The sequence below is a fragment of the Impatiens glandulifera genome, chromosome 8, assembly GCF_907164915.1.
Source record: "Impatiens glandulifera chromosome 8, dImpGla2.1, whole genome shotgun sequence".
Lineage (NCBI taxonomy): Eukaryota > Viridiplantae > Streptophyta > Magnoliopsida > Ericales > Balsaminaceae > Impatiens > Impatiens glandulifera.
In genome coordinates this window covers 2,197,887-2,222,034 of record NC_061869.1, presented here as the reverse complement: position 1 = coordinate 2,222,034, position 24,148 = coordinate 2,197,887, and the positions used below count along the sequence as shown (strand labels likewise).

General features: G+C 30.6%; 3 protein-coding genes and 1 pseudogene across 3 annotated transcripts; 3 read left to right on the top strand and 1 right to left on the bottom strand.

Annotated features, from left to right (window-relative positions):
- Nucleotides 1–165: 165 nt before the first annotated feature.
- Nucleotides 166–1,695, top strand: LOC124911692 (probable polygalacturonase At3g15720). The gene is made up of 7 exons (XM_047452200.1): nt 166–249; nt 331–498; nt 591–798; nt 888–969; nt 1,058–1,169; nt 1,245–1,358; nt 1,453–1,695. Exons 1-7 carry the CDS (start codon nt 166–168, stop codon nt 1,693–1,695), a joined length of 1,011 nt encoding a protein of 336 aa, XP_047308156.1.
- Nucleotides 1,696–2,669: 974 nt separating this feature from the next.
- On the bottom strand, nt 2,670–4,828 carry LOC124911690 (annotated as a pseudogene).
- Nucleotides 4,829–8,860: 4,032 nt separating this feature from the next.
- LOC124911689 (probable polygalacturonase At3g15720) lies at nt 8,861–10,394 on the top strand. The gene is made up of 7 exons (XM_047452199.1): nt 8,861–8,944; nt 9,025–9,192; nt 9,281–9,488; nt 9,579–9,660; nt 9,749–9,860; nt 9,944–10,057; nt 10,152–10,394. Exons 1-7 carry the CDS (start codon nt 8,861–8,863, stop codon nt 10,392–10,394), a joined length of 1,011 nt encoding a protein of 336 aa, XP_047308155.1.
- An 8,690-nt stretch (nt 10,395–19,084) lies between these two features.
- On the top strand, nt 19,085–20,622 carry LOC124911688 (probable polygalacturonase At3g15720). The gene is made up of 7 exons (XM_047452198.1): nt 19,085–19,168; nt 19,250–19,417; nt 19,509–19,716; nt 19,804–19,885; nt 19,974–20,085; nt 20,172–20,285; nt 20,380–20,622. The coding sequence occupies exons 1-7, from the start codon at nt 19,085–19,087 to the stop codon at nt 20,620–20,622; spliced, it is 1,011 nt and encodes a 336-aa protein (XP_047308154.1).
- Nucleotides 20,623–24,148: the final 3,526 nt, after the last annotated feature.

Genomic DNA, 24,148 nt, shown 5'->3' with positions numbered 1-24,148 from the left:
GGAACGGACATTCGGACGATACACAGGTAGATAATTTATAAGTCACTCATACAAGCTAAATATATTAAACTTTTTTTATACAATTTCACTTGTGCATATATAAAACAAAAGGCGTTCGTTCAAGCATGGAATAAAGTGTGTAATGATAAAGGAAATAACCCAACAATGGCTGTACCTGCCAATAAGAGATTCTTTGTGAGGCCAACCAGATTTATGGGTCCATGTTCATCTTCTTCCATCACAGTTCAAGTATATATGATTATTATAATTAATCTTCATAATTCTATTATTTTATTTTAGCTAAGTTTAATTTATTATATATTATACTAGATTAAGGGTCAAATCATCGCACCAAATATGAATCAATTCAATACTAAGACCATGTGGATAGTTTTCTCGAGTGTCAATGGGCTTGTCCTTACTGGAACCGGTGGATTCAGTGGTTCGGCAACTTTCAATGACTGGTGGAGACCAGGACTAGGCGAAAATAGGCCAGCGGTATAACTTCTTTCTTTCGCACTTGATCATTTCTAAATAAATCGCAAACTCATATTTTTTTTACCCAAACACTGCATGACTCTCAATGACAGGCACTAAGGATACTTGGATGCACAAACGTAATTATCAAAGGTCTAACCTTCGTTCAACCACCGAGAGCCCACATCGCCATAACAAGTTGCACGACCGTTACAATCACAAACATTCAAATAACTGCGCCTCAAAACAGTGAAAATACTGACGGTATAGACATTTCTGGCTCTAGTAACATCAATATTCAACAAAGCAACATACAAACCGGTGAGTTTATTTGAGTGTCCATGTATCATATATATACTCTTTTTTTTTGTGGTGTAACACAACTAAATCTATATCTCGGTTATGTATAGGAGACGATTGTGTTGCTATCAATGGTGGCTGCTCGAACATCAATATCACAAATGTTAATTGCGGCCCAGGCCATGGAATAAGGTGGAATATTTTGTTTGTTAAAGAAATTTTATTTTTCTTATAATTTTGATGTGGATTGTGACACTTGATTCATTTATTTGTTTCGCAGTGTTGGAAGCTTAGGAAGAGATGCAGGGATTTTCGAAAGAGTTGAAAATATACATGTGAAAAATTGCACTTTCACGAGAACACAAAATGCTGCCAGAATAAAAACCGTGAATGTGAGTTAAACTTATTTAACTAAACTTGTATAAAAGACACTATACAGCTAAATAATGAATTACAATCTTATTTAGGAAGGAAATGGATTTGCTAGAATGATCTCATACGAGAATATTGTGTTGGTCGACGTCCAAAATCCTATTATCATTAAGCAAAACTATTGTGTGAAACAAAATTGTCCATCCCAAGTAAGCTAATTAAGATTATCTACGTACATTAAATATATTGTTAGCTAGCTTAATTAGTTGTTTTATGTTTTTAATTCTGTTTTGGTTGTTGCAGCCGTCAAAAGTAAAAGTAAGGGACGTTTCCTTCAGAGGATTCAGAGGAACAACAGTGTCAGATGTGGCAATAAATCTTAAATGCAGTGCTTCGACACCATGTGAGAACATTAAATTAGAGGGCATTAACATTAGGTCTTCTTATAAGAAGCTTCTAAGCGCGAGTTGCTCCAATGCCTATGGAACATCGAATCCTTCAAATGTTCCCACATGTTCTTGTTTAAAACAAAAGTTGTCTTTTTAAATTATATAAAACCACAATTTTGTATTTTGTTTTTAATATCCATGTATAATGAAAATGACGTGAGGTCGATTAACATAACAATGATATTATAAAAACAAAAAAGATAATAATTTTTTTTGTTTACTAGCTATTTCATGAATTGGAGGTCTATTTTATTAAGTCAAATTTCCTTAGCTAGTTTTATTTGTTGATTGAAGCGGGTGATTTCTGTCCTACGATCCTATTATAAACTCGCTAACTAATTAATTAAACTATATTAATTAATCAAATAATATTTTCGACTCTTTCTTCTCTTCCCTAGAGCTTTCGAAGCTCTTTATTCTCATTGGTCTGATCCACTTTATTAAGGTTTTTTTTATCAAGGAAGTTAAGTCGCTTTTCAGATTATGACATTTACGCATTCGTTCGCTTTTATTGCGATTCGAAATTCAATATAAATCTGTAGAATTGTTCATTACGATTCGAAATTCAATATAAATCTATAAAGTTGTTCACTTCAATCTTCTATCGTAAAAGTTGGACGGCCATGAATGTATTGAAATATTTTATTTTTAGGTTAAGAAAATTAATTTTTATGATGTTTCACTCATTTAATTTTATGTAAAATCTTAATTGCTCAAATCTTTTTTAAGATAACTATTGTCTTGTTTTCAAATCATTAAAATGTTTTTCACTTTCAGCATAAAAAACAATAACTACATCTTAATTTTAACTTTTTCATTGATTCACACCATTCTTATTTGATCTCATTGTTAGTGGTGAATTACTACTAATTTCATTATACCTTAGAAGACATTTTAATACAGACATCTAAGATAAGCTACAGCATAAGAGATGGATGATGAAACTATTACCACATTTCTCGGATCAATCTTTATTCGGTGATTTCGTTTCTTCGTATATAACACTTTATTTATTTATTCATTTTTTGCAACATAGTACTTTTATATTTTCTGAAATTTGTCATCATCGTGCTAAAGCTGCTTCCTCTCCGATATTAAGACAGCATGTTGACCCAAATACTCTCGGCTGTTCATCTCTGTTAGGCTGGACCAAGTTTAATGTTAATCAAGGAAAACATGCAAATATTTGAATACACCTATTCTGCAAACAAAGAAAGGTTCATGTTTGATCTATTAAACAAAAATGTACTAACCGGCTGATGGTACGTTCTTTCGCAAACGCCAGCTGATTGTCGACACAAAGTTCCAAGTCATCATTCATACTCAATCTAGAACCAATCCCGAAAGCCATTTGTTTGGCATCGATGATTGTTACAATCCTCTCGAAAAGATCATTCGGAATTCCTTCAGCTGTGCACACTAGTCTGGCCTTTCTTTCGTACATCACCTTCGCAATTGAGTACCACCAATAAACAAATTCTTTTAATGTAACGAGTTATCTAAACAAACATGATTCCTCGAAACTACGTACTAACATCGACAAGAAGGACAAACCGGTATGCTGCTGGTCTGTTATGTAGTGCGAAAATTGGAACACCATCCAGAACCAAAGTATGAAAACTCTCTGAAACAAAAAAAAAAATGTGTCAGCTTAAGTACTGAAAACATAAAAAAAAAAAATTGCATGCTTTCAAGCTTCAAAACTCACTTAAGAGTCCAAAATAGTCGGCTGCACTACGAGGTCTGTCGCATAGATCTTCGAAGCGAAAATACGCACAACCGTTGGCACCAAAAGGAACCTGCAATTTCCTTCCCATAACAACTTCAATCTGTTGCATAGTAGGGGCATGTTTATCTACTAGCTCCTCAAACTTTTGAAATAAAAGTCCTGATAAATCTTTCCCGACGAAATATAAACCTTTTAGCGCCTGCAGTTTGATCAGTTTCAGAGACGACGTAAAATTTAACAAGAACTATTCAAAACATTACCGAAGTCATTTTCCTGTAGTCCACAGACGAGCCAATTTCGTGAACCACGCATCTTTCCTATATCAAATTAGCAAATTAAGCTTGTTTTTTAGTTAATAAAGGTTGTTTTGAGTTGATAAAGATTATACCTTCAAAGTAGAGATGAATGGTCAAAAAATATCTCTGTTTAATCCACCTTCATAGAGATTATCTGGAGCTCTGTTTGAAGTAGCAACAAGGATCTATAAATTCATACAGTTTCGAGGATTAGGAGATGAAACAACAACACAAAGCGTAATGCAATGAATTATTCCCCACTCACCACACCGTTGCTGAATAAATGTTTATACAGGCGGTTTAATATAAACGCATCACCAATATTAGTCACCATGAACTCGTCTAGGCACAAGAGAACAGATTCGTTGGAGATTTCGCGAGCAACTTCTTCAAGAGGATCTGCCACACCATTGTGCTTATGCAGACGGCTATGAACATTCAACATGAAATCGTGAAAATGGATTCGTTTCTTCCTCCAATTGATTGGCCTGAAATCCTACCCCGAAAAATAGTTTAGTTTCTTTTTCTTCAAAATCTTTTCAAATTGGCTTGAATCTTGATACATATATCTGTCAAACTTACAGTTGATCGAAAAATAAGTCCATTAGCATTGTTTTTCCTGTTCCCACACCGCCATAGAGATATAATCCCCTCACCGGTGAATATGAATAATGTGGGAAAAATCGAGACAGCCACCTATTCCTACACGAAAAAAGGCACTAAATAATGAAGAACAATAAAGGAATGAATCAACCAAAACCAAGTAAGAAACCTTCCAGCCTTTAATGATGAAGAAATAGGGTCTAAATGGCAAGCAGTAGACGATTCAACAAGCTCATCATACACTCTTTGAAGTTCTTTTAATGTACTTAACTACAAATTATCAAACAACAGCTAATAAGGAAAACATCAATTTCTACGAAATCAATGAATGCAATTACTGATCATCATCATCATCATCATCATCATCATGAACTTACTTGACAAGCATCACCATCCGTGAGTTTTCCAGCAGCAATTCTATTTTCATACTCAAGAAATGGCCCTGTTTTCTTTCCATCTTTATCAATAGTATACAGAGTTCTTGATACAGCATTGGGGAATCCATAGTTAGAAAATTTAAGGGTGGACCCAGAATTTGTAAAGGCCAAATCATATAGAAATGTTGACCTAAATTGTCTAGCGGCTCGAACTAATGATCTCATAATCGATTAATAATACACAGATAAATCTTGTATATATGTAAATACGTGAATAGAAGAAAAGATAAATGGAAAATGATGGTATTTGACGAAGGAACTGTACGTAGAAGATGAGAAAGAACCCTAGAAATGTAAACTGTGGAGTTTGTCCTGTATCGTGTAGTTATAGAATTAGGGAAATTGACACGGAAAAACGATAGGAGACTTTGAAAGATTCTAAATTTCTCATTCTTTAAGATCATGGAGTCAGTCTGAATCAATTCAGCCATTTTGGAAGAGATCAAGTTTATGATTTGGTGAGGTTTCTTCCTTATTCTTAAGAACAATGTGACTTGGCGCCACGTCATTGTGGATATTTTGATTGTGATTGGTGATTTTCTCCACGTCATTGTGTGCAAATTTTTTACTTGATATTTATGCTAAAAAAAAAATAAAGAAAAATAATAAATTGTTTTCCAAATTAAATTATATTTTATTAATAATTGAATCATTCGAGAAATCAAGTATTTATCGGTTCGATTTTTGAGTTATTCGAGTTTTTGGTTCGGATTTTTCGAGTTTTTATTTTTTTTTAAACAAATTCGAAAATCTAATCAATTTAATTAAATTCGAATTCTGTTTATTCGAATTCGATCGGATATTCGGTTCAGACCAAATATTAAACATTACGTACCTATAAGATGAAAGATTTTTTTTTAAAAGAGTTAACGAAATAAATAAATTGTTTATCTACTTAAATTATATAAAAAAATATATATATAAATCATGCAAACTAAGCTTAGTGACTCACCGCAAATATTCAACGATTAAACGGCGAAAGTAAAATAGTGTTGACGACGACAATATATGGCGGTGGTGATATTAGTATTGAAATATCTAGATAGGATTATGAATTTACTGAATTATTAGGCTCGATATTAGAGATTTAATAGGAGGCTTGTGATAATTTAATATATAAAAAATGAATTCGGTTTTCGGTTTAGTTTTCGAGTTAAAATCTAAACTCGAAAACAAACCGAAAACCGTATTGGAATTCGAATCGGTTTAGAATTCGAAAACTGAAAGTGTAATTCGAATTCGGTTTATTCGAATTCGATGAATTCGAATTCGATCGAATATTCGGTTCAAACCAAATATTGAACACCCTTAAATTCAACACTAATTCTTTAGTTAGTTTGTTGTCATTTGTCATGGAGTAATTGAAATAAAAATTAGACTTACTTCAAATAAAACATTAATAATTGCGAGAACGAAAACCTAATTCTCGAGTGTGAATGGGTTTGTCCTCGGTGAAAACCGTGGTTTGGTCACTTTTAATGACTGGTGGAGACCGGGAGAATGCAAAAATAAGCTAATGGTATAATTTCTTTCTTTCACACTTTGGTTTCTAAATAAATCACTCATACATTATTTACCAAACATTTACCGTTTAGGGTCGGCCCTAAGATAAGCCCAGCAAGCCCCCATATGTTAGAACAGCACACTCCCTATAGCAACCCATTTAATAAAACATATAAGATATTTAGAAATATTTATGATTTTTTAAACATAAAATATTGTAACTTAGTGATTCAATATACAAACTTAAATTTTTTTTTTGGATATGAGTTTAAATCTCACCAAAAACAATTTTTTTTATCAATATTTTCAACTAGATAACTTTTTTTTTTACCGGGGCTAGGGTAGTCCAAAATTCGAGACCGGGTCTACAAACATTATGGATACTTGAATGCAAAAACGTAATTATCAAAAGCATATCCTTCACTTAACCACCAAGACATCACATCGCCATAACACAAAGAAGACATGATTATTAAGGGTATGTCGAAGATATGATCGCAGTGGGTGGTGGCTTGTTGGTTCAACCATATTGCGTTTAAGACGACACCAATGGACATGATTGAAGCGAATATGCTGGATAACACGGCAATGCCATTGTTGTTGGGTCCAGGGTCCCCCATCTTTGATTCTTCAAGAACAACTTTCTTGAAACTCTAAACAATTATACTTGGTTTTTCAACTGGCATAAACCCTAATATTATTATTATTTAGTTACACGCAAGGATGGTCATTTAGTTTGTAGGTAGTTAATATTGTTATTATTGAAATATTTTATGTCATCTTGTAAACTAGCTAAAATAAAACAAAAAATATATATAATTAAGAAAGTTATTAACAAATCTGAGATTAGAAGAAGAAAATAAAAATTTATTAAAGTATGAGAGAAAAATACATAGTTATTTTGACATATAAATTATGACAATCATAGGTTAAAAAATGATCTCATTAATAATAAGAGAAATAAGATCAACAAAACTTAATATTTTGTTTTGTTTTTTGAAAAAAGTAATGTAGTATGATATAAATAAGAACGAATCTTAATTTTACAATTTTGTTTAATTAAATTTTTATTTAATTGTATTTTTAACAACTTATATCAAAATTTATTTTCATTGATTTTATTTGTCAATACATCTTATATTAATTTGATCTTCATTATACCGTTCTTTATTAATAGTAACTATAATATATAAAAAATATTTTCTAAGAGAATAAAAATTAAGTTAGATATGCACTTATAATGAATTATAAGTTTAAGTGAAAGTTATGGATACAAAGGTAAACTTACTTTTAAGAATTAAAAGAAAATAATATGAACTCTTAAATAGGCTAGTTATTAATTAATTATTTTTGATAACTATAATCTTCAAGTTTATTTATTAAATAGTCATAGTATTATAATAATTATTTCCTAACATGTATACACAAATTTAGTTAAAATAAATTACGTACTTAATTATAAGGAACTAATCTAAAAATACATTACAAATATAAAATGTAATTATATTTATCATCAAAATTATAGAAATAATTTTCATATTACATTTAAAATAATAAAATTAATCTATCTATAAAAATAATTTTTCAGTTACTAGAAAAATAAATTAAACTAAGGAATATATAATATAGAGAATAGTGCAAAAGACAAATTAATATCATTGTGTTTCTATGAAGCTTCAAAAAATTATATACAAAGAATGATTTATTTATTTTCATCTTTATCTCATTTTGGCCTGGTATACAAATAAAATGTCATAACAATTATATATGTCTTTACAATTTAGTCGTCTAAGTTCCAATTTAAAATTGCATGATTAATTATTTCAATTTTGTTTTTCATATTTTAACTGTATAATATTTAAAATATTTGTTTACAAATTTTTAATTTTTTATTATATATAAATTAATTTTATGTTAATAAAAATAAATAGAATATCATTTTATAAATTAAAATAAAATCATTTTTTTTTTGAAATCATAGACTTAATTAGCAATCACATATTAAATAAGGGAAAAGTTACAAATAGGTAAAACAATATCATTTACTAAAATTTTATTGTTTTTTTATCACAGTAATCTTATACTTATGAAAAAGTGTGATTCATAATATGAACTAATGAACCAAAAATTAAGAAAAATAGTGCCAAAATTACAAGTTATTTCCTAAAAATTTTCAAATTTATCAAAAATAAAAAATCACCATAATATTTAAAGAATATACTAGACAATTCCCTAATAATGAATAAATTACTTTAGCTTATGTATAAATACAACCATTCAATCTATCATTCTACTCAACAATAGCAATAATATTATTCGGTGAAATATATATATACCACTCAAATTTATGGTATCATTTATAACTTCTTGATCAATTACATTTATGTACTTAATTTTAAGTTTTGACATTGTTTGTTTATTTTTGTAGGATCTTCACAATATCATAATTGTGTTATCATGCATACTGATGTTAAAAAGCCGTTTAACTACACAAACAACATTTGATGTGACAACATTCGGAGCTGTAGGGAACGGACATTCGGACGATACACAGGTAGATAATTTATAAGTCACTCATACAAGCTAAATATATTAAACTTTTTTTAATACAATTTCACTTGTGCATATATAAAACAAAAGGCGTTCGTTCAAGCATGGAAAAAAGTGTGTAATGATAAAGGAAATAACCCAACAATGGCGGTACCTGCCAATAAGAGATTCTTTGTGAGGCCAACCAGATTTATGGGTCCATGTTCATCTTCTTCCATCACAGTTCAAGTATATATGATTATAATTAATCTTCATAATTCTATTATTTTATTTTATTTTAGCTAAGTTTAATTTATTAATTATACTAGATTAAGGGTCAAATCATCGCACCAAATATGAATCAATTCAATACTAAGACCATGTGGATAGTTTTCTCGAGTGTCAATGGGCTTGTCCTTACTGGAACCGGTGGATTCAGTGGTTCGGCAACTTTCAATGACTGGTGGAGACCAGGACTAGGCGAAAATAGGCCAGCGGTATAACTTCTTTCTTTCGCACTTGATTTCTAAATAAAAATCAAACTATGATATTTTTTTTTACCCAAACACTGACTCTCAATGACAGGCACTAGGGATACTTGGATGCACAAACGTAATTATCAAAGGTCTAACCTTCGTTCAACCACCGAGAGCCCACATCGCCATAACAAGTTGCACGACCGTTACAATCACAAACATTCAAATAACTGCGCCTCAAAACAGTGAAAATACTGACGGTATAGACATTTCTGGCTCTAGTAACATCAATATTCAACAAAGCAACATACAAACCGGTGAGTTTATTTGAGTGTCCATGTATCATATATGTACTTTTTTTTGTGGTGTAACACAACTAATTAAGCTATATCCTCGGTTATGTATAGGAGACGATTGTGTTGCTATCAACGGTGGTTGCTCGAACATCAATATCACAAATGTTAATTGCGGCCCAGGCCATGGAATAAGGTGGAATATTTTGTTTGTTAAAGAAATTTTATTTTTCTTGTAATTTTGATGTGGATTGTGACACTTGATTCATTTATTTGTTTCGCAGTGTTGGAAGCTTAGGAAGAGATGCAGGGATTTTCGAAAGAGTTGAAAATATACATGTGAAAAATTGCACTTTCACGAGAACACAAAATGCTGCCAGAATAAAAACCGTGAATGTGAGTTAAACTTATTTATAAACTAAACTTAGTTGTATAAAAGACACTGACAGTTAAATAATGAATTACTGTATCTTATTTAGGAAGGAAATGGATTTGCTAGAATGATCTCGTACGAGAATATTGTGTTGGTCGACGTCCAAAATCCTATTATCATTAAGCAAAACTATTGTGTGAAACAAAATTGTCCATCCCAAGTAAGCTAATTAAGATTATCTACGTACATTAAATATATTGTTAGCTAGCTTAATTAGTTGTTTTATGTTTTTAATTCTGTTTTGGTTGTTGCAGCCGTCAAAAGTAAAAGTAAGGGACGTTTCCTTCAGAGGATTCAGAGGAACAACAGTGTCAGATGTGGCAATAAATCTTAAATGCAGTGCTTCGACACCATGTGAGAACATTAAATTAGAGGGCATTAACATTAGGTCTTCTTATAACAAGCTTCTAAGCGCGAGTTGCTCCAATGCCTATGGAACATCCAATCCTTCAAATGTTCCCACATGTTCTTGTTTAAAACAAAAGTTGTCTTTTTAGATTATATAAAACCACAATTTTGTATTTTGTTTTAATATCCATGTATAATTAAAATGATGTGAGGTCGTTTAACATAACAATGATATTATAAAAACAAAAAAATAATAATAATTTTTTTTGTTTACTTAATCGAGTCGAGCTCGAGCTCCAACAAGCTTGAGCTCGGCTCGGCTCATTTGCAGCCCTATCTATATATATATATATAATGATGCTTAATTTTCAAAGTGTCCGGATTGCGGGTTGAGAGTTATGGTTAATTTGGATATATGTGAGATTAAATGGATAATTGGGTCGGATTGTGGGTCGACCCGCCCATAAACTTAAAATGGTTAAAAATAAAATTAAAAATGTTATAAGTATGGTTCGAACTTGCAACCTAACAAAAACAAGTACAACTTTTTAACCAACTAAACTAATAACACTTTATATTTTAAATTCAACCCAAAATTTAATAAACGCGTGACATTTTAAAAATATAAGTTCAACTTTTTAACTAACTAATCTATATATATAATGATGCTTAATTTTAAAGGGTCCGGATTGCCGGGTCGAGAGCTGTGGTTAATTTGGATATATGTGAGAGTAAATGGGTACTTGGGTCGGATTGTGGGTTGACCTGCCCATAAACTTAAAACGGTTAAAAATAAAATTAAAAATGCTATAAGTATGGTTCGAACTTGCAACATAACAAAACAAGTACAGCTTTTTATCCAACTAGGCTAATAACACTTTATATTTTAAATTCAACCCAAAATTTGATAAATGCTTGACATTTTAACAATATAAGTTCAACTTTTTAACTAACTAATCTATATATAATGATGCTTAATTTTTAAAGTGTCCGGATAGTCGGGTCGAGAGCTGTGGTTAATTTGGATATATGTGAGAGGAAATGGATACTTTGGTCGGATTGTGGGTTGACCCGTTCATACAAATTTTACCGTAATATTTTTTTCACAATTTTTTATATTATTACTCGTAAAAATGCACGGGATACATGCTAGTTGTTATAATTACACATATTCCATATTTATTTTTCTCTCTTCAATTGCCTAAAACAATAAATTTTTTTTTTAAAGAAACTAGCTGAATTTTGCACGCATGAAAATTAAACAACCCAATATTATACCATCAATATAAACGTAATTTTAATCAACAAATAAAATAAAATTTGGCAATGATAACCAATTTTTAATAAAGTCAATAAATAAAAATTTCAAATAAAATAAATTATGATTTTAATAAGAAACTCATAAGAATAATATCATTTTTTTCGAAGAACAAAAATTGGCCCAAATAAGTAAAACAATTAGGGTGTGTTTGATAATCCTGGAATTGGTATTGGAATTGGAATTGGCATTGAAATTGGAATTGGAGGGTCCAATTCCAATTCTTATGTTTGTTAAACATTTTAATATTAAGAATTGGAATTGGATTAGAATTTCAATGGAATTCAATATAGTGTAATTTGATAGTTCTCAATTCCTATCTTTTTAGGTCGAAATTGTAATTCCAAATTAACACGTTTTTCATGTTTTTGACATGTTTAACACGTTTTTCACACATTAAACACGTTTTACACGTTTTTAACATGTTTTTTTTATACGTTTAACATATTTTCATATTTTGGCACGATTAACACGTTTTTGGCACGTTTAACACGTTTTTGACACATTTAACACGTTTTTCACGTCTTTGACACATCTAACACATTTTTGACACATTTAATATGATTTTCACGTTTTTAACACGTTTAACACGTTTTTGGCACGTTTAACACGTTTTTGTCACGTTTAACACGTTTTTGACACGTTTAACACGTTTTGACACATTTAACACGTTTTTCACGTCCTTGACATGTTTAACACGTTTTTGACACATTTAACACGTTTTTCACGTCTTTGACACGTTTAACACGTTTTTGACACATTTAACATGATTTTCACGTTTTTACACGTTTAACACGTTTTTGACACGTTTAACGCGTTTTTTATATTTTGGCGTATTTTGCACGTTGTGGCACGTTTAACAAGTTTTTCACGTATTTAACACGTTTTTGACGCGTTTAACACGTTTTCACGTTTTTGACACATTTAACACATTTTTTTACGATTTTGACATGTTTAACGCGTTTTCACGTTTTTGACACATTTAACACGTTTTTTTTTACGTTTTTGACACGTTTACCACATTTTGACATGTTTTACATGTTTTTCACATTTTGGCACGTTTAACAAGTTTTTCGCATATTTAACACGTTTTTTACACGTTTAACACATTTTTGACACATTTAACACATTTTTTTACGTTTTTGACACGTTTACCACATTTTTGACACGTTTAACACGTTTTGGCACGTTTAACAAGTTTTTCACAAATTTAACACGTTTTGACACGTTTAACACGTTTTCACGTTTTTAACACATTTAACACATTTTTTTACGTTTTTGACACATTTAACATGTTTTCACGTTTTTAACACATTTAACACTTTTTTTACGTTTTTGACACGTTTACCACATTTTTGACACGTTTAACACGTTTTTCACGTTTTGGCATGTTTAATAAGTTTTTCACATGTTTGGAACGTTTAACACATTTTTGACACATTTTCATGTTTTTAATATGTTTAAAACGTTTTTAACACGTTTCACATGTTTTTTACGTTTATGACACGTTTGACACATTTTTAACACATTTAACACGTTTAACATGTTTTAACACGTTTAACCCGTTTTTCACGTTTTGGCACGTTTAACAAGTTTTTCACTTATTTAACACATTTAACACATTTTTGATACGTTTAACACGTTTTTACGTTTTTGATAGATTTAACACGTTTTAAACCTATCAAAACATGTGAAAACATGTTAAGCATATTAAAAATGTCAAAAACATGTTAGATTTGCCAAAAATATGAAAAACGTGTGAAAAAACGTGAAAACGTGTGAAAACATGAAAAACGTGTTAAAACATGTAAAAAAACGTGTGAAAACGTGAAAAACGTGTGAAAATGTGAAAAACGTGTGAAAACGTGTGAAAATGTGTAAAAAAACATGAAAGATGTATGAAAAACGTGAAAAACTTGTTAAAACGTGTGAAAGACGTGAAAAACGTGTAAAAACGTGAAAACGTGAAAACGTGAAAAACGTGTTAAAACGTGTAAAAAACGTGAAAAACGTGAAAAACGTGAAAACGTGTGAAAAACGTGGAAAATGTGTGAAAAACGTGAAAACGTGTTAAAGCATGTAAAAAACGTGAAAACGTGTGAAAACATGTAAAAAACGTGTGAAAAACATGAAAAACGTGAAAACGTGTTAAAACGTGTGAAAACGTGAAAACACGAAAAACGTGTGAAAAACGTGAAAAACATGTGAAAAACATGAAAACGTTTGAAAAACGTTTGAAAAACGTGAAAAACGTGTGAGAAGCGTGAAAAATGTGAAAAACGTGTTAAAACGTGTTAAAACGTGTAAAAACGTGAAAAACGTGTGAAAAACGTGTGAAAAATGTGAAAAAAATGTCAAAAACGTATTAGACGTGCCAAAACGTGAAAACATATTTTAAAAGTTAACATTTTGAACCGATATTTTATTTTACAAACATTGGAATTAGAATTGAATTACAATTCTATCATTTTCTCAAACATAGGAATTGGAATTGAATTACAATTCTATCATTTTTCCAAACATAGGAATTGAATTGTAATTTAATGCCAATTCTCATGGAATTGGAATTCCAATGTCAATTCCAATTCCAATTCCCCCTCATCAAACACACCCTAAATGTATAATTTAAAATATTCAAATGCATTTGTGTGGCTTAAGCACACCCAAAAAAATTAATAAAATAAGTTTCTAATTTTCTTTTTATTTTTCAATCTAATTCACTATTTTGATAAAATATTTACTTAAATTTTCTTATTTTTAAGCTTATCCAAAATTTGGTTCAAACCCACATTAACTCCAAATTCAATTTGTCTCAATAAGAGAACGGAATGTTAACTAAACGTGTCTATCATATTTTTTCCTCAAAATCGTTAGTTTCAGAAGACGGAATGTCAAATATTTTTTTACCCGGAAAACATATTAGTCTGTTGAGGCTTGTTCTAAATATGTAGTTACCAATGCTTCAACCGGTGTTGGCATATCGACTTGGTACCACTTAGCCAGAGCGCAGCAACTGTTTTTCCTTCAAACAGTCTTGAAGAATCTGATTCGATAGATTCAGATAAATCTGCGATAGAGCTTTACGATCCGCTCGTTGCTTTTCTTCATCAGTTCACGAAGACGATATCTTGTCAGTGCCATATAGCGCATCTTCCAGATCCATCTGTGCCAAAATAGCTCGCATCTTCACTTGCCATAACGAAAATCTGGTGTTACGATCCAGCAGCGGAATATCGGATTTCATAGTGGTCATGACCAAAGATAAAACAAACAATTTGGCTCTGATACCAATTTGTTAGAATCAAAACCACAATAAACGAGGATAAAAAACGAAAAGAAGAACGAACACCAAGATTACGTGGAAAATCCTTTACGGGTGAAAAAACCACGGGCAGAAGAGAATGTTTCACTATATCGAAGATTGTACAAAATTTTGGTTGACAACGTAAAAACTGAATAAGAGAAAAGACGGTTGTATTCTCTATATATTGTCTAACCCTAAAATATGATATAAATTAAAAGGGGTCAGACCCATTAAGACTACAGGTCCATACAGTGCGGGCAAAGCTCGCTGACCCAACAAGAATTCGGGCCACAAACTCTAACAATAGCTAATATAGTATGTATGTAAATGAAAATTTTTTCAATCCAATTACAATAAATGTATAATTTAAAATATTTAAATGCATTTGTGTGCGCTAGCTTAAGCACACCCAAAAAAACAATTTTTTTATTTAATAAAATAAGTTAAAATTACTCTCTAATTTTATATTTTTTTTCAATCTAATTGACTATTTTATAAAATATTTACTTAAATTTACATTTTATTTTTAAGCTCACCCAAAATTTGGTTCATACCCACGTTAACTCCAAATTCCGGATCTATCTCTATCATGAGGACGGAATGTCAACTAAGCGTGTCTAGCATATTTTTCTCAAAAGTGTTAGTTTTAGAAGACTGGATGTCAAATATTTTTTTACCAGAGAACTTATTGGATTGTTGAGGCTTGTTCTGAATATGTAGCTACCATTGCTTCAACAGATGTTGGCCTATCGGCTTGGTACCACTCTGACTCTTTCTTCTCTTCCCTAGAGCTTTCGAAACTCTTTATCCTCATTGGTATGATTCACCTCATTAAGGCTTTTTTTTATCAAGGAAGTTAAGTCGCTTTCCGGATTATAACATTTACGCATTCGTTCGCATCTATTGCGGTTCGATTTCAATATAAATAAGTAAAGTTGTTCAATTGACTCTTCTAATGTAGAAGGTGGTCGTCATTTGAATGCATTGAAATATTTTATTTTTAGGTTAAGAAAATTAATTTTTATGATTTTTCACAAATTTATTTTGGTAGAATCTCAATTGCTCAAATATTGTAAAAAAAATCCATAATGATTAGCATAAAGTAATTGTGTACCATGTATTGTTAATTTTAATATGTGAATGGAAATCCATATAGTCAAGAATTCAATATATATATATATATATATATAAATTGTTATTAAAGGAAAAAAAAATTGAGATATATTGGGGAGTTCATTTTTTTTTTTTGAAAAATAGAGTTTAAATGGATTAATAATTATAATTAGTGTGTTGTATAGTAATTAGGATTAAATTAATATTTTTTTTTTTTGAATTAGTTATTGTCGTAATGATTAGTTTGGGTACAAATGCGTGTTTATTTACTTATGTCAATTAATTCATCTTTAATTGTTTTATTGGCCAATTTTTGTTCTTCGAAAAAAATGATATTATTCTTATGAGTTTCTTATTAAAATCATAATTTATTTTATTTGAAATTTTAAAATTTTATTTATTGACTTTATTAAAAATTGGTTATCATTGCCAAATTTTATTTTATTTGTTGATTATAATTGCGTTTATATTGGTAGTATAATATTGGGATGTTTAATTTTCATGCGTGCAAAATTCAGCTAATTTCTTTAAAAAAAAATTATTGTTTTATGCAATTGAAGAGAGAAAAATAAATATGGAATTATTTGTGTAATTATAATAATATTGGGATTTTAATAAACTTGTGAAAAACATTCCCTAATAATGAGCTAATAATTACTTCATACCATTAACTAAATACAACCAATCTCTCTTTCTACTCAAAATTAATAAGATTATTTAGTAAAATTGTACTCAAAATGGTGATCTCTTATTTATTTAAATTTTCTTATAGGCATTGTATTCTAAAGAGAAAAATAAATATTGTAATTGTGAAATTATGAACTTGATAAACCGAATAATATTTTTTAACTGTCAATTAACAAATTTAAAAAGAAAGAAACACAAAATTAGTAGCAGTAGTGTGTACTGTATGTTACTAAAAAAAACATTTGTCTATCCTTTGATTGTTGATCATGACTTTAAAGTTGTTGATCCTTCATTTCTGGTCACACGCGAAATAGACATGGGTTGATGAACGTTATGAAAGAAAACTATATTACCGGCAACAATAATAACAAGTAGTACAAAGTTAGTGATTGTCGCCCTCCTCCAATTCGGTCTTATGATATTCGTCCAAGCAATTTATATTCCAATAATAACAAAAAAAACTATTATTGGAATACTTTATGTTATCTTGTAAATTAGCTCAAATAAAACAAAAAAATATATATAATTAAGAAAGTTATTAACAAATATGAGATTAGAAGAAGAAAATAAAAATTTATTAAAGTATGAGAGAAAAATACATAGTTATTTTGACATATAAATTATGACAATCATAGGTTAAAAAATGATCTCATTAATAATAAGAGAAATAAGATCAACAAAACTTAATATTTTGTTTTTTTTTTTTGAAAAAAGTAACGTAGTATAATATAAATAAGAACGAAACTTAATTTTACAACTTTGTTTAATTAAATTTTTATTTGAATGTATTTTTAACAACTCATATCATAATTTATTTTCATTGATTTTATTTGTTAGTACATCTTATATTAATTTGATCTTCATTATACCGTTCTTTATTAATAGTAACAATAATATATAAAAAATATTTCCTAAGAGAATAAAAATTAAGTTAGATATGCACTTATAATGAATTATAAATAAGTTTAAGTGAAAGTTATGGATACAAAGGTAAACTTACTTTTAATAATTAAAAGAAAATAATATGAACACTTAAATAGGCTAGTTATTAATTATTTTTTTTTTTTTGATAACTATAATCTTCAACTTTATTTATTAAATAGTCATAATATTACAATAATTATTTCCTAACATGTATACACAAATTTAGTTAAAATAAATTACGTACCTTAATTATAAGGAACAAATCTAAAAATACATTACAAATATAAAATGTAATTATATTTATCATCAAAATTATAGAAATAATTTTCATATTACATTTAAAATAATAAAATTAATCTATCTATAAAAACAAATTTTCAATAATTATAAACATAAATTAAACTAAGGAATATATAATATAGAGAATAGTGCAAAAGACAAATTAATCTCATTGTGTTTCTATGAAGCTTCAAAAAATTATATACAAAGATTAATTTATTTATTTTAAACTAGCAATGAGAATATTCAAATGGTACACAAATAAAATGTCATAACAATTATATATGTCTTTACAATTTAGTTGTCTAAGTTCCAATTTAAACTTTTCAATTTTGTATTCCATATTTTAACTGTATAATATTTAAAATATTTGTTTACAATTTTTAATTTTGTTTATTATATTTATATACATTAATTTTATGTTAATAAAAATAAATAGAATATCATTTTATAAATTAAAATAAAATATTTTTTTTTCTTTTTGAAATTAGGGACTTAATTAGCAATCACATATTAAATAAGGCAAAAGTTACAAATATGTAAAAGAAAATATAATTTACCAAAATTTTGTTGTTTTTTTTTATCACAATAATCTTACAATCTGTGAAAAAGTGTGATTCATAATATGAACTAATGAACCAAAAATTAAGAAAAATAGTGCCAAAATTACAAGTTATTTCCTAAAAATTGTCAAATTTATCAAAAATAAAAAATCACCATAATATTTAAAGAATATACTAGACAATTCCCTAATAATGAATAAATTACTTTAGCTCATGTATAAATACAATCATTCAATCTATCATTTTACTTAACAATAATATTATTCAGTGAAATATATACTACTCAAATTAATGGTATCATTTATATATAACTTCTTGATCAATTACATTTATGTACTTAATTTTAAGTTTTAACATTGTTTTATCTTTTTATTTTTTTTTGTAGGATCTTCACAATATCATAATTGTGTTATCATGCATACTGATGTTAAAAATTCGTTTAACTACACAAACAACATTTGATGTGACAACATTCGGAGCTGTAGGGAACGGACATTCGGACGATACACAGGTAGATAATTTATAAGTCACTCATACAAGCTAAATATATTAAACTTTTTTTAATACAATTTCACTTGTGCATATATAAAACAAAAGGCGTTCGTTCAAGCATGGAATAAAGTGTGTAATGATAAAGGAAATAACCCAACAATGGCTGTACCTGCCAATAAGAGATTCTTTGTGAGGCCAACCAGATTTATGGGTCCATGTTCATCTTCTTCCATCACAGTTCAAGTATATATGATTATTATAATTAATCTTCATAATTCTATTATTTTATTTTAGCTAAGTTTAATTTATTATATATTATACTAGATTAAGGGTCAAATCATCGCACCAAATATGAATCAATTCAATACTAAGACCATGTGGATAGTTTTCTCGAGTGTCAATGGGCTTGTCCTTACTGGAACCGGTGGATTCAGTGGTTCGGCAACTTTCAATGACTGGTGGAGACCAGGACTAGGCGAAAATAGGCCAGCGGTATAACTTCTTTCTTTCGCACTTGATCATTTCTAAATAAATCGCAAACTCATATTTTTTTACCCAAACACTGCATGACTCTCAATGACAGGCACTAAGGATACTTGGATGCACAAACGTAATTATCAAAGGTCTAACCTTCGTTCAACCACCGAGAGCCCACATCGCCATAACAAGTTGCACGACCGTTACAATCACAAACATTCAAATAACTGCGCCTCAAAACAGTGAAAATACTGACGGTATAGACATTTCTGGCTCTAGTAACATCAATATTCAACAAAGCAACATACAAACCGGTGAGTTTATTTGAGTGTCCATGTATCATATATACACTCTTTTTTTGTGGTGTAACACAACTAAATCTATATCTCGGTTATGTATAGGAGACGATTGTGTTGCTATCAATGGTGGCTGCTCGAACATCAATATCACAAATGTTAATTGCGGCCCAGGCCATGGAATAAGGTGGAATATTTTGTTTGTTAAAGAAATTTTATTTTTCTTATAATTTTGACGTGGATTGTGACACTTGATTCATTTATTTGTTTCGCAGTATTGGAAGCTTAGGAAGAGATGCAGGGATTTTCGAAAGAGTTGAAAATATACATGTGAAAAATTGCACTTTCACGAGAACACAAAATGCTGCCAGAATAAAAACCGTGAATGTGAGTTAAACTTATTTATAAACTAAACTTAGTTGTATAAAAGACAGTACTGACAGCTAAATAATGAATTACTGTATCTTATTTAGGAAGGAAATGGATTTGCTAGAATGATCTCATACGAGAATATTGTGTTGGTCGACGTCCAAAATCCTATTATCATTAAGCAAAACTATTGTGTGAAACAAAATTGTCCATCCCAAGTAAGCTAATTAAGATTATCTACGTACATTAAATATATTGTTAGCTAGCTTAATTAGTTGTTTTATGTTTTTAATTCTGTTTTGGTTGTTGCAGCCGTCAAAAGTAAAAGTAAGGGACGTTTCCTTCAGAGGATTCAGAGGAACAACAGTGTCAGATGTGGCAATAAATCTTAAATGCAGTGCTTCGACACCATGTGAGAACATTAAATTAGAGGGCATTAACATTAGGTCTTCTTATAAGAAGCTTCTAAGCGCGAGTTGCTCCAATGCCTATGGAACATCGAATCCTTCAAATGTTCCCACATGTTCTTGTTTAAAACAAAAGTTGTCTTTTTAAATTATATAAAACCACAATTTTGTATTTTGTTTTTAATATCCATATATAATGAAAATGACGTGAGGTCGATTAACATAACAATGATATTATAAAAACAAAAAAAAATAATAATAATTTTTTTTGTTTACTAGCTATTTCATGAATTGGAGGTCTATTTTATTAAGTCAAATTTCCTTAGCTAATTTTATTTGTTGATTGAAGCGGGTGATTTCTGTCCTACGATCTTATTATAAACTCGCTAACTAATTAATTAAACTATATTAATTAATCAAATAATATTTTTGATAGGGAGATAGCCTTGGAATTTGAGACGAGCTACGCCACTAATTTTTGGCTTACAAATAGTTTATTAAAAACATATTTTAATTAATTATCTTTTTTTTAGTTTAGACACTTTTATGTTGTAATTTGGATTCATTACTCCATTATATTAATGAAAATGACAATGCAATCACAAAATTGTAAACGTTAGCCTAATAAATATAATCGAATAAATGGGTTTGTCCAACGTTTAAAAATAGCTGTTAGAATCAAAATCACAATAAACGAGGATAAAAAACGAAAAGAAGAACGAACATCAATATTACGTGGAAAATCCTTTACAGGTGAAAAACTAAGGGCAGAAGAGAAGGTTTCATTATATCGAAGATTGTATAAATTTTGGTGGATATAGTAAAAACTGAATAAGAGAAAAGACGGTTGTATTCTCTATATATTGTATAACCCTAAAATATGATGTAAATTAAAAGGGGTCATACCCATTAAGACTACAGGTCCATATAGTGCGGGCAAAGCCCGCTGACCCAACAAGAATTCGGGCCACAAACTCTAACAATCTCCACCTTGAAACGAATTCCAATCTTTGATAGCATGACCACAAAATCAAACCTCTTCCACCAAAGCCCCTAAGGGCATAACTCAACAATGAAGACCAACCAAGTTCAAGCAATGCTCAAACTTGGTAATAGGAAGTGACTTGGTCATCATATCTGCAGGATTATTGTGTGTACTCACCTTGCTCACAACAATATCACCACGAGCAATCACATCACGCACAAAATGATACCGTACATCAATGTGCTTAGTCCTCTCGTGAAACATCTGATCCTTTGTCTAAAAAATAGCACTTTGGCTATCACAAAAGATGGTAGAAATCTGCAAATCATCACTAAGTTCGCCAAACAAGCCTTTCATCCAAATTGCTTCTTTGCAAGCTTCTGTAATCGCCATGTACTCTGCCTCTGTAGTAGACAAAACAACTGTAGCCTGTAACATAGCCTTCCAACTAATAGCGCAACCACCAACACAAAAATGTAACCAGACAATGATCTTCTCTTATCAAGATCTTTAGCATAATCTGAATTAACGTAACCGACAACTCCATCTCTACTTTTCTCAAACTGTAAACAAACATCAGTAGAACCACATAAGTATCTGAGAATCCACTAAACTACTTTCCAATGTTCCTTACCAAGGTTTGCCATATATCTACTAACAACACTAACTGTATATGCTAAGTCAGGTCGTGAACAAACCATAGCATACATAAAGGAGTCAACGGCACTAGAGTATGGCACTCACGACATATAATCATCATCACTATCTGACTATGGTGATAAAGAAGATGAAAGTCTAAAATGAGCGGCTAGTGGAGTACTTACCGGCTTGGCACTTTGCATGTTAAACCTACTAAGGACTTTCTCGATGTACCTCTTTTGACTTATGTACAATTTACCAGCCGATCGATCTCTAAGAATCTCCATTCCAAGCATCTTCTTTGCTGCACCAAAACCTTTCATCTCAAACTCGCTACTCAACTGTGCTTTCACCTTTCTGACCTCTCTTTGATCCTTAGCGGCAATTAGCATATCGTCAACATACAACAACGGGTAAACGAACGACCCATCATCACATACTTTAAAGTAGACACAACAATCGTAACTACTCCTCCTTAAATCATGAGTGGTCATAAATATATCGAATCTCTTATACCACTGTCTCGGTGACAGTTTCAAACCATAAAGAGACTTTTTCAACTGACATACGTAGTCTTCTTTTTCTAAGGCTACGAAACCCTCTGGTTGCTGCATGTAGATGTCTTCCTCAAGTTCTCCGTGTAAGAATGTAGTTTTTACATCTAACTGCTCAAGCTCAAGATTGTGGAATACCACAATACCTAGTAAAGCCCGAATAGAATTGTGCTTCACAACTGGAGAAAATACATTAGTAAAATCAACACCTAGAGTTTGACTATATCCTTTTGCAACAAGTCTGGCTTTATACCTGGCTTCTTCAACTCCCATCGTACTTTCTTTTCTCTTATACACCCATTTGCAGCAAACAACCTTCTTGCTCTTTGGTAGCTTCACTAGATCCCATGTAACATTCTTGTGAAGCGATTCCATCTCTTCATGCATACGCAGCGGTCTCAGCCCAAAACGACATCGGTAGCTCAGCATTAAGGCGCATACAACACACCTTCTCCATCAAAGTTCTATTCATCCTCTCTGCAACTCCATTCTGTTGAGGATTATATCGAAGTGTATGATGCCTCACAATACCTTCAGTTCCACATAAAGTATTAAACTCATTAGAACAAAACTCCAAACCGTTATCAGTTCGGAGATGCTTCACTTGCCTCCCTGTCTTCTTCTCAATCATTAACTTTCACTTTTTAAAGGTAGAAAACACGTCACTCTTTTATTTCAAAAAGAATGCCCAAACCTTCCTGGAGAAATCATCTATAATAGTCAACATATAGAACGCACCATCTTTAGATGGTACTCTAAAAGGCCCCACAAATCAGAATGAATGTAGTATAGTGTCCCCTTCGTATTATGAATACCAGCCGAGAACCTAACTCTTTTTTGCTTACCAAAAACGCAGTGTTCACAAAACTCTAGCTTCGTAATACCCTGCACATCAAGAAGCCCTCTCTTGTTCAATTCGACCATGTCATTCTCACTCATGTGACCTAGACGCGTGTGCCATAATCTTGTAGCATCGGAATCAGACATAGACGAACTAGCAACAACAACATCACATGTAATCGTAGCCTTGCAGAACATATAAATTGGCAGTTTTCCTGAGTCCCTTCATCACAATAAGAGACCCCTTGCTGACCTTCACAACTCCACCTTCACCGGTGTATTTATACCCTTTAGAATCAAGAATACTCAATGAGATCAGATTTCTCTTCATGTCAGGAATGTACCTTACATCACCAAGTGTTCGAATAGTGCCATTAAACATCTTAACTCTAACTGTAGCAATACCAGCAATTCTGTAAGATGCATTATTACCCATCACAACAGTACCTCTAAAGACCACTTCATATGTAGAGAACCAGTCCCGATTAGGACACATATGAAACGTGCATCCAGAATCAAGAATCCATAAATCGCTCTATTTCGAATCAATATCAGACGTAACGAGGAGTTCTTCATCATTGTACTTTTCAGCAACATCAGCTTCTCCATATTTCTCTGGTTGATTGCTCTTATGATCCTCACCAGCCCTCTTATTC

Coding starts and splice junctions, on each gene's coding strand:
- LOC124911692 (XM_047452200.1), top strand. CDS start 166: ATGGCTGTACCTGCCAATAAGAGATTCTTTGTGAGGCCAACCAGATTT. Junction 250..330: donor CTTCTTCCATCACAGTTCAA/GTATATATGATT, acceptor ATATTATACTAG/ATTAAGGGTCAAATCATCGC. Junction 970..1,057: donor GGCCCAGGCCATGGAATAAG/GTGGAATATTTT, acceptor TTTGTTTCGCAG/TGTTGGAAGCTTAGGAAGAG.
- LOC124911689 (XM_047452199.1), top strand. CDS start 8,861: ATGGCGGTACCTGCCAATAAGAGATTCTTTGTGAGGCCAACCAGATTT. Junction 9,489..9,578: donor ACAAAGCAACATACAAACCG/GTGAGTTTATTT, acceptor GGTTATGTATAG/GAGACGATTGTGTTGCTATC. Junction 9,661..9,748: donor GGCCCAGGCCATGGAATAAG/GTGGAATATTTT, acceptor TTTGTTTCGCAG/TGTTGGAAGCTTAGGAAGAG.
- LOC124911688 (XM_047452198.1), top strand. CDS start 19,085: ATGGCTGTACCTGCCAATAAGAGATTCTTTGTGAGGCCAACCAGATTT. Junction 19,717..19,803: donor ACAAAGCAACATACAAACCG/GTGAGTTTATTT, acceptor GGTTATGTATAG/GAGACGATTGTGTTGCTATC. Junction 20,286..20,379: donor AACAAAATTGTCCATCCCAA/GTAAGCTAATTA, acceptor TGGTTGTTGCAG/CCGTCAAAAGTAAAAGTAAG.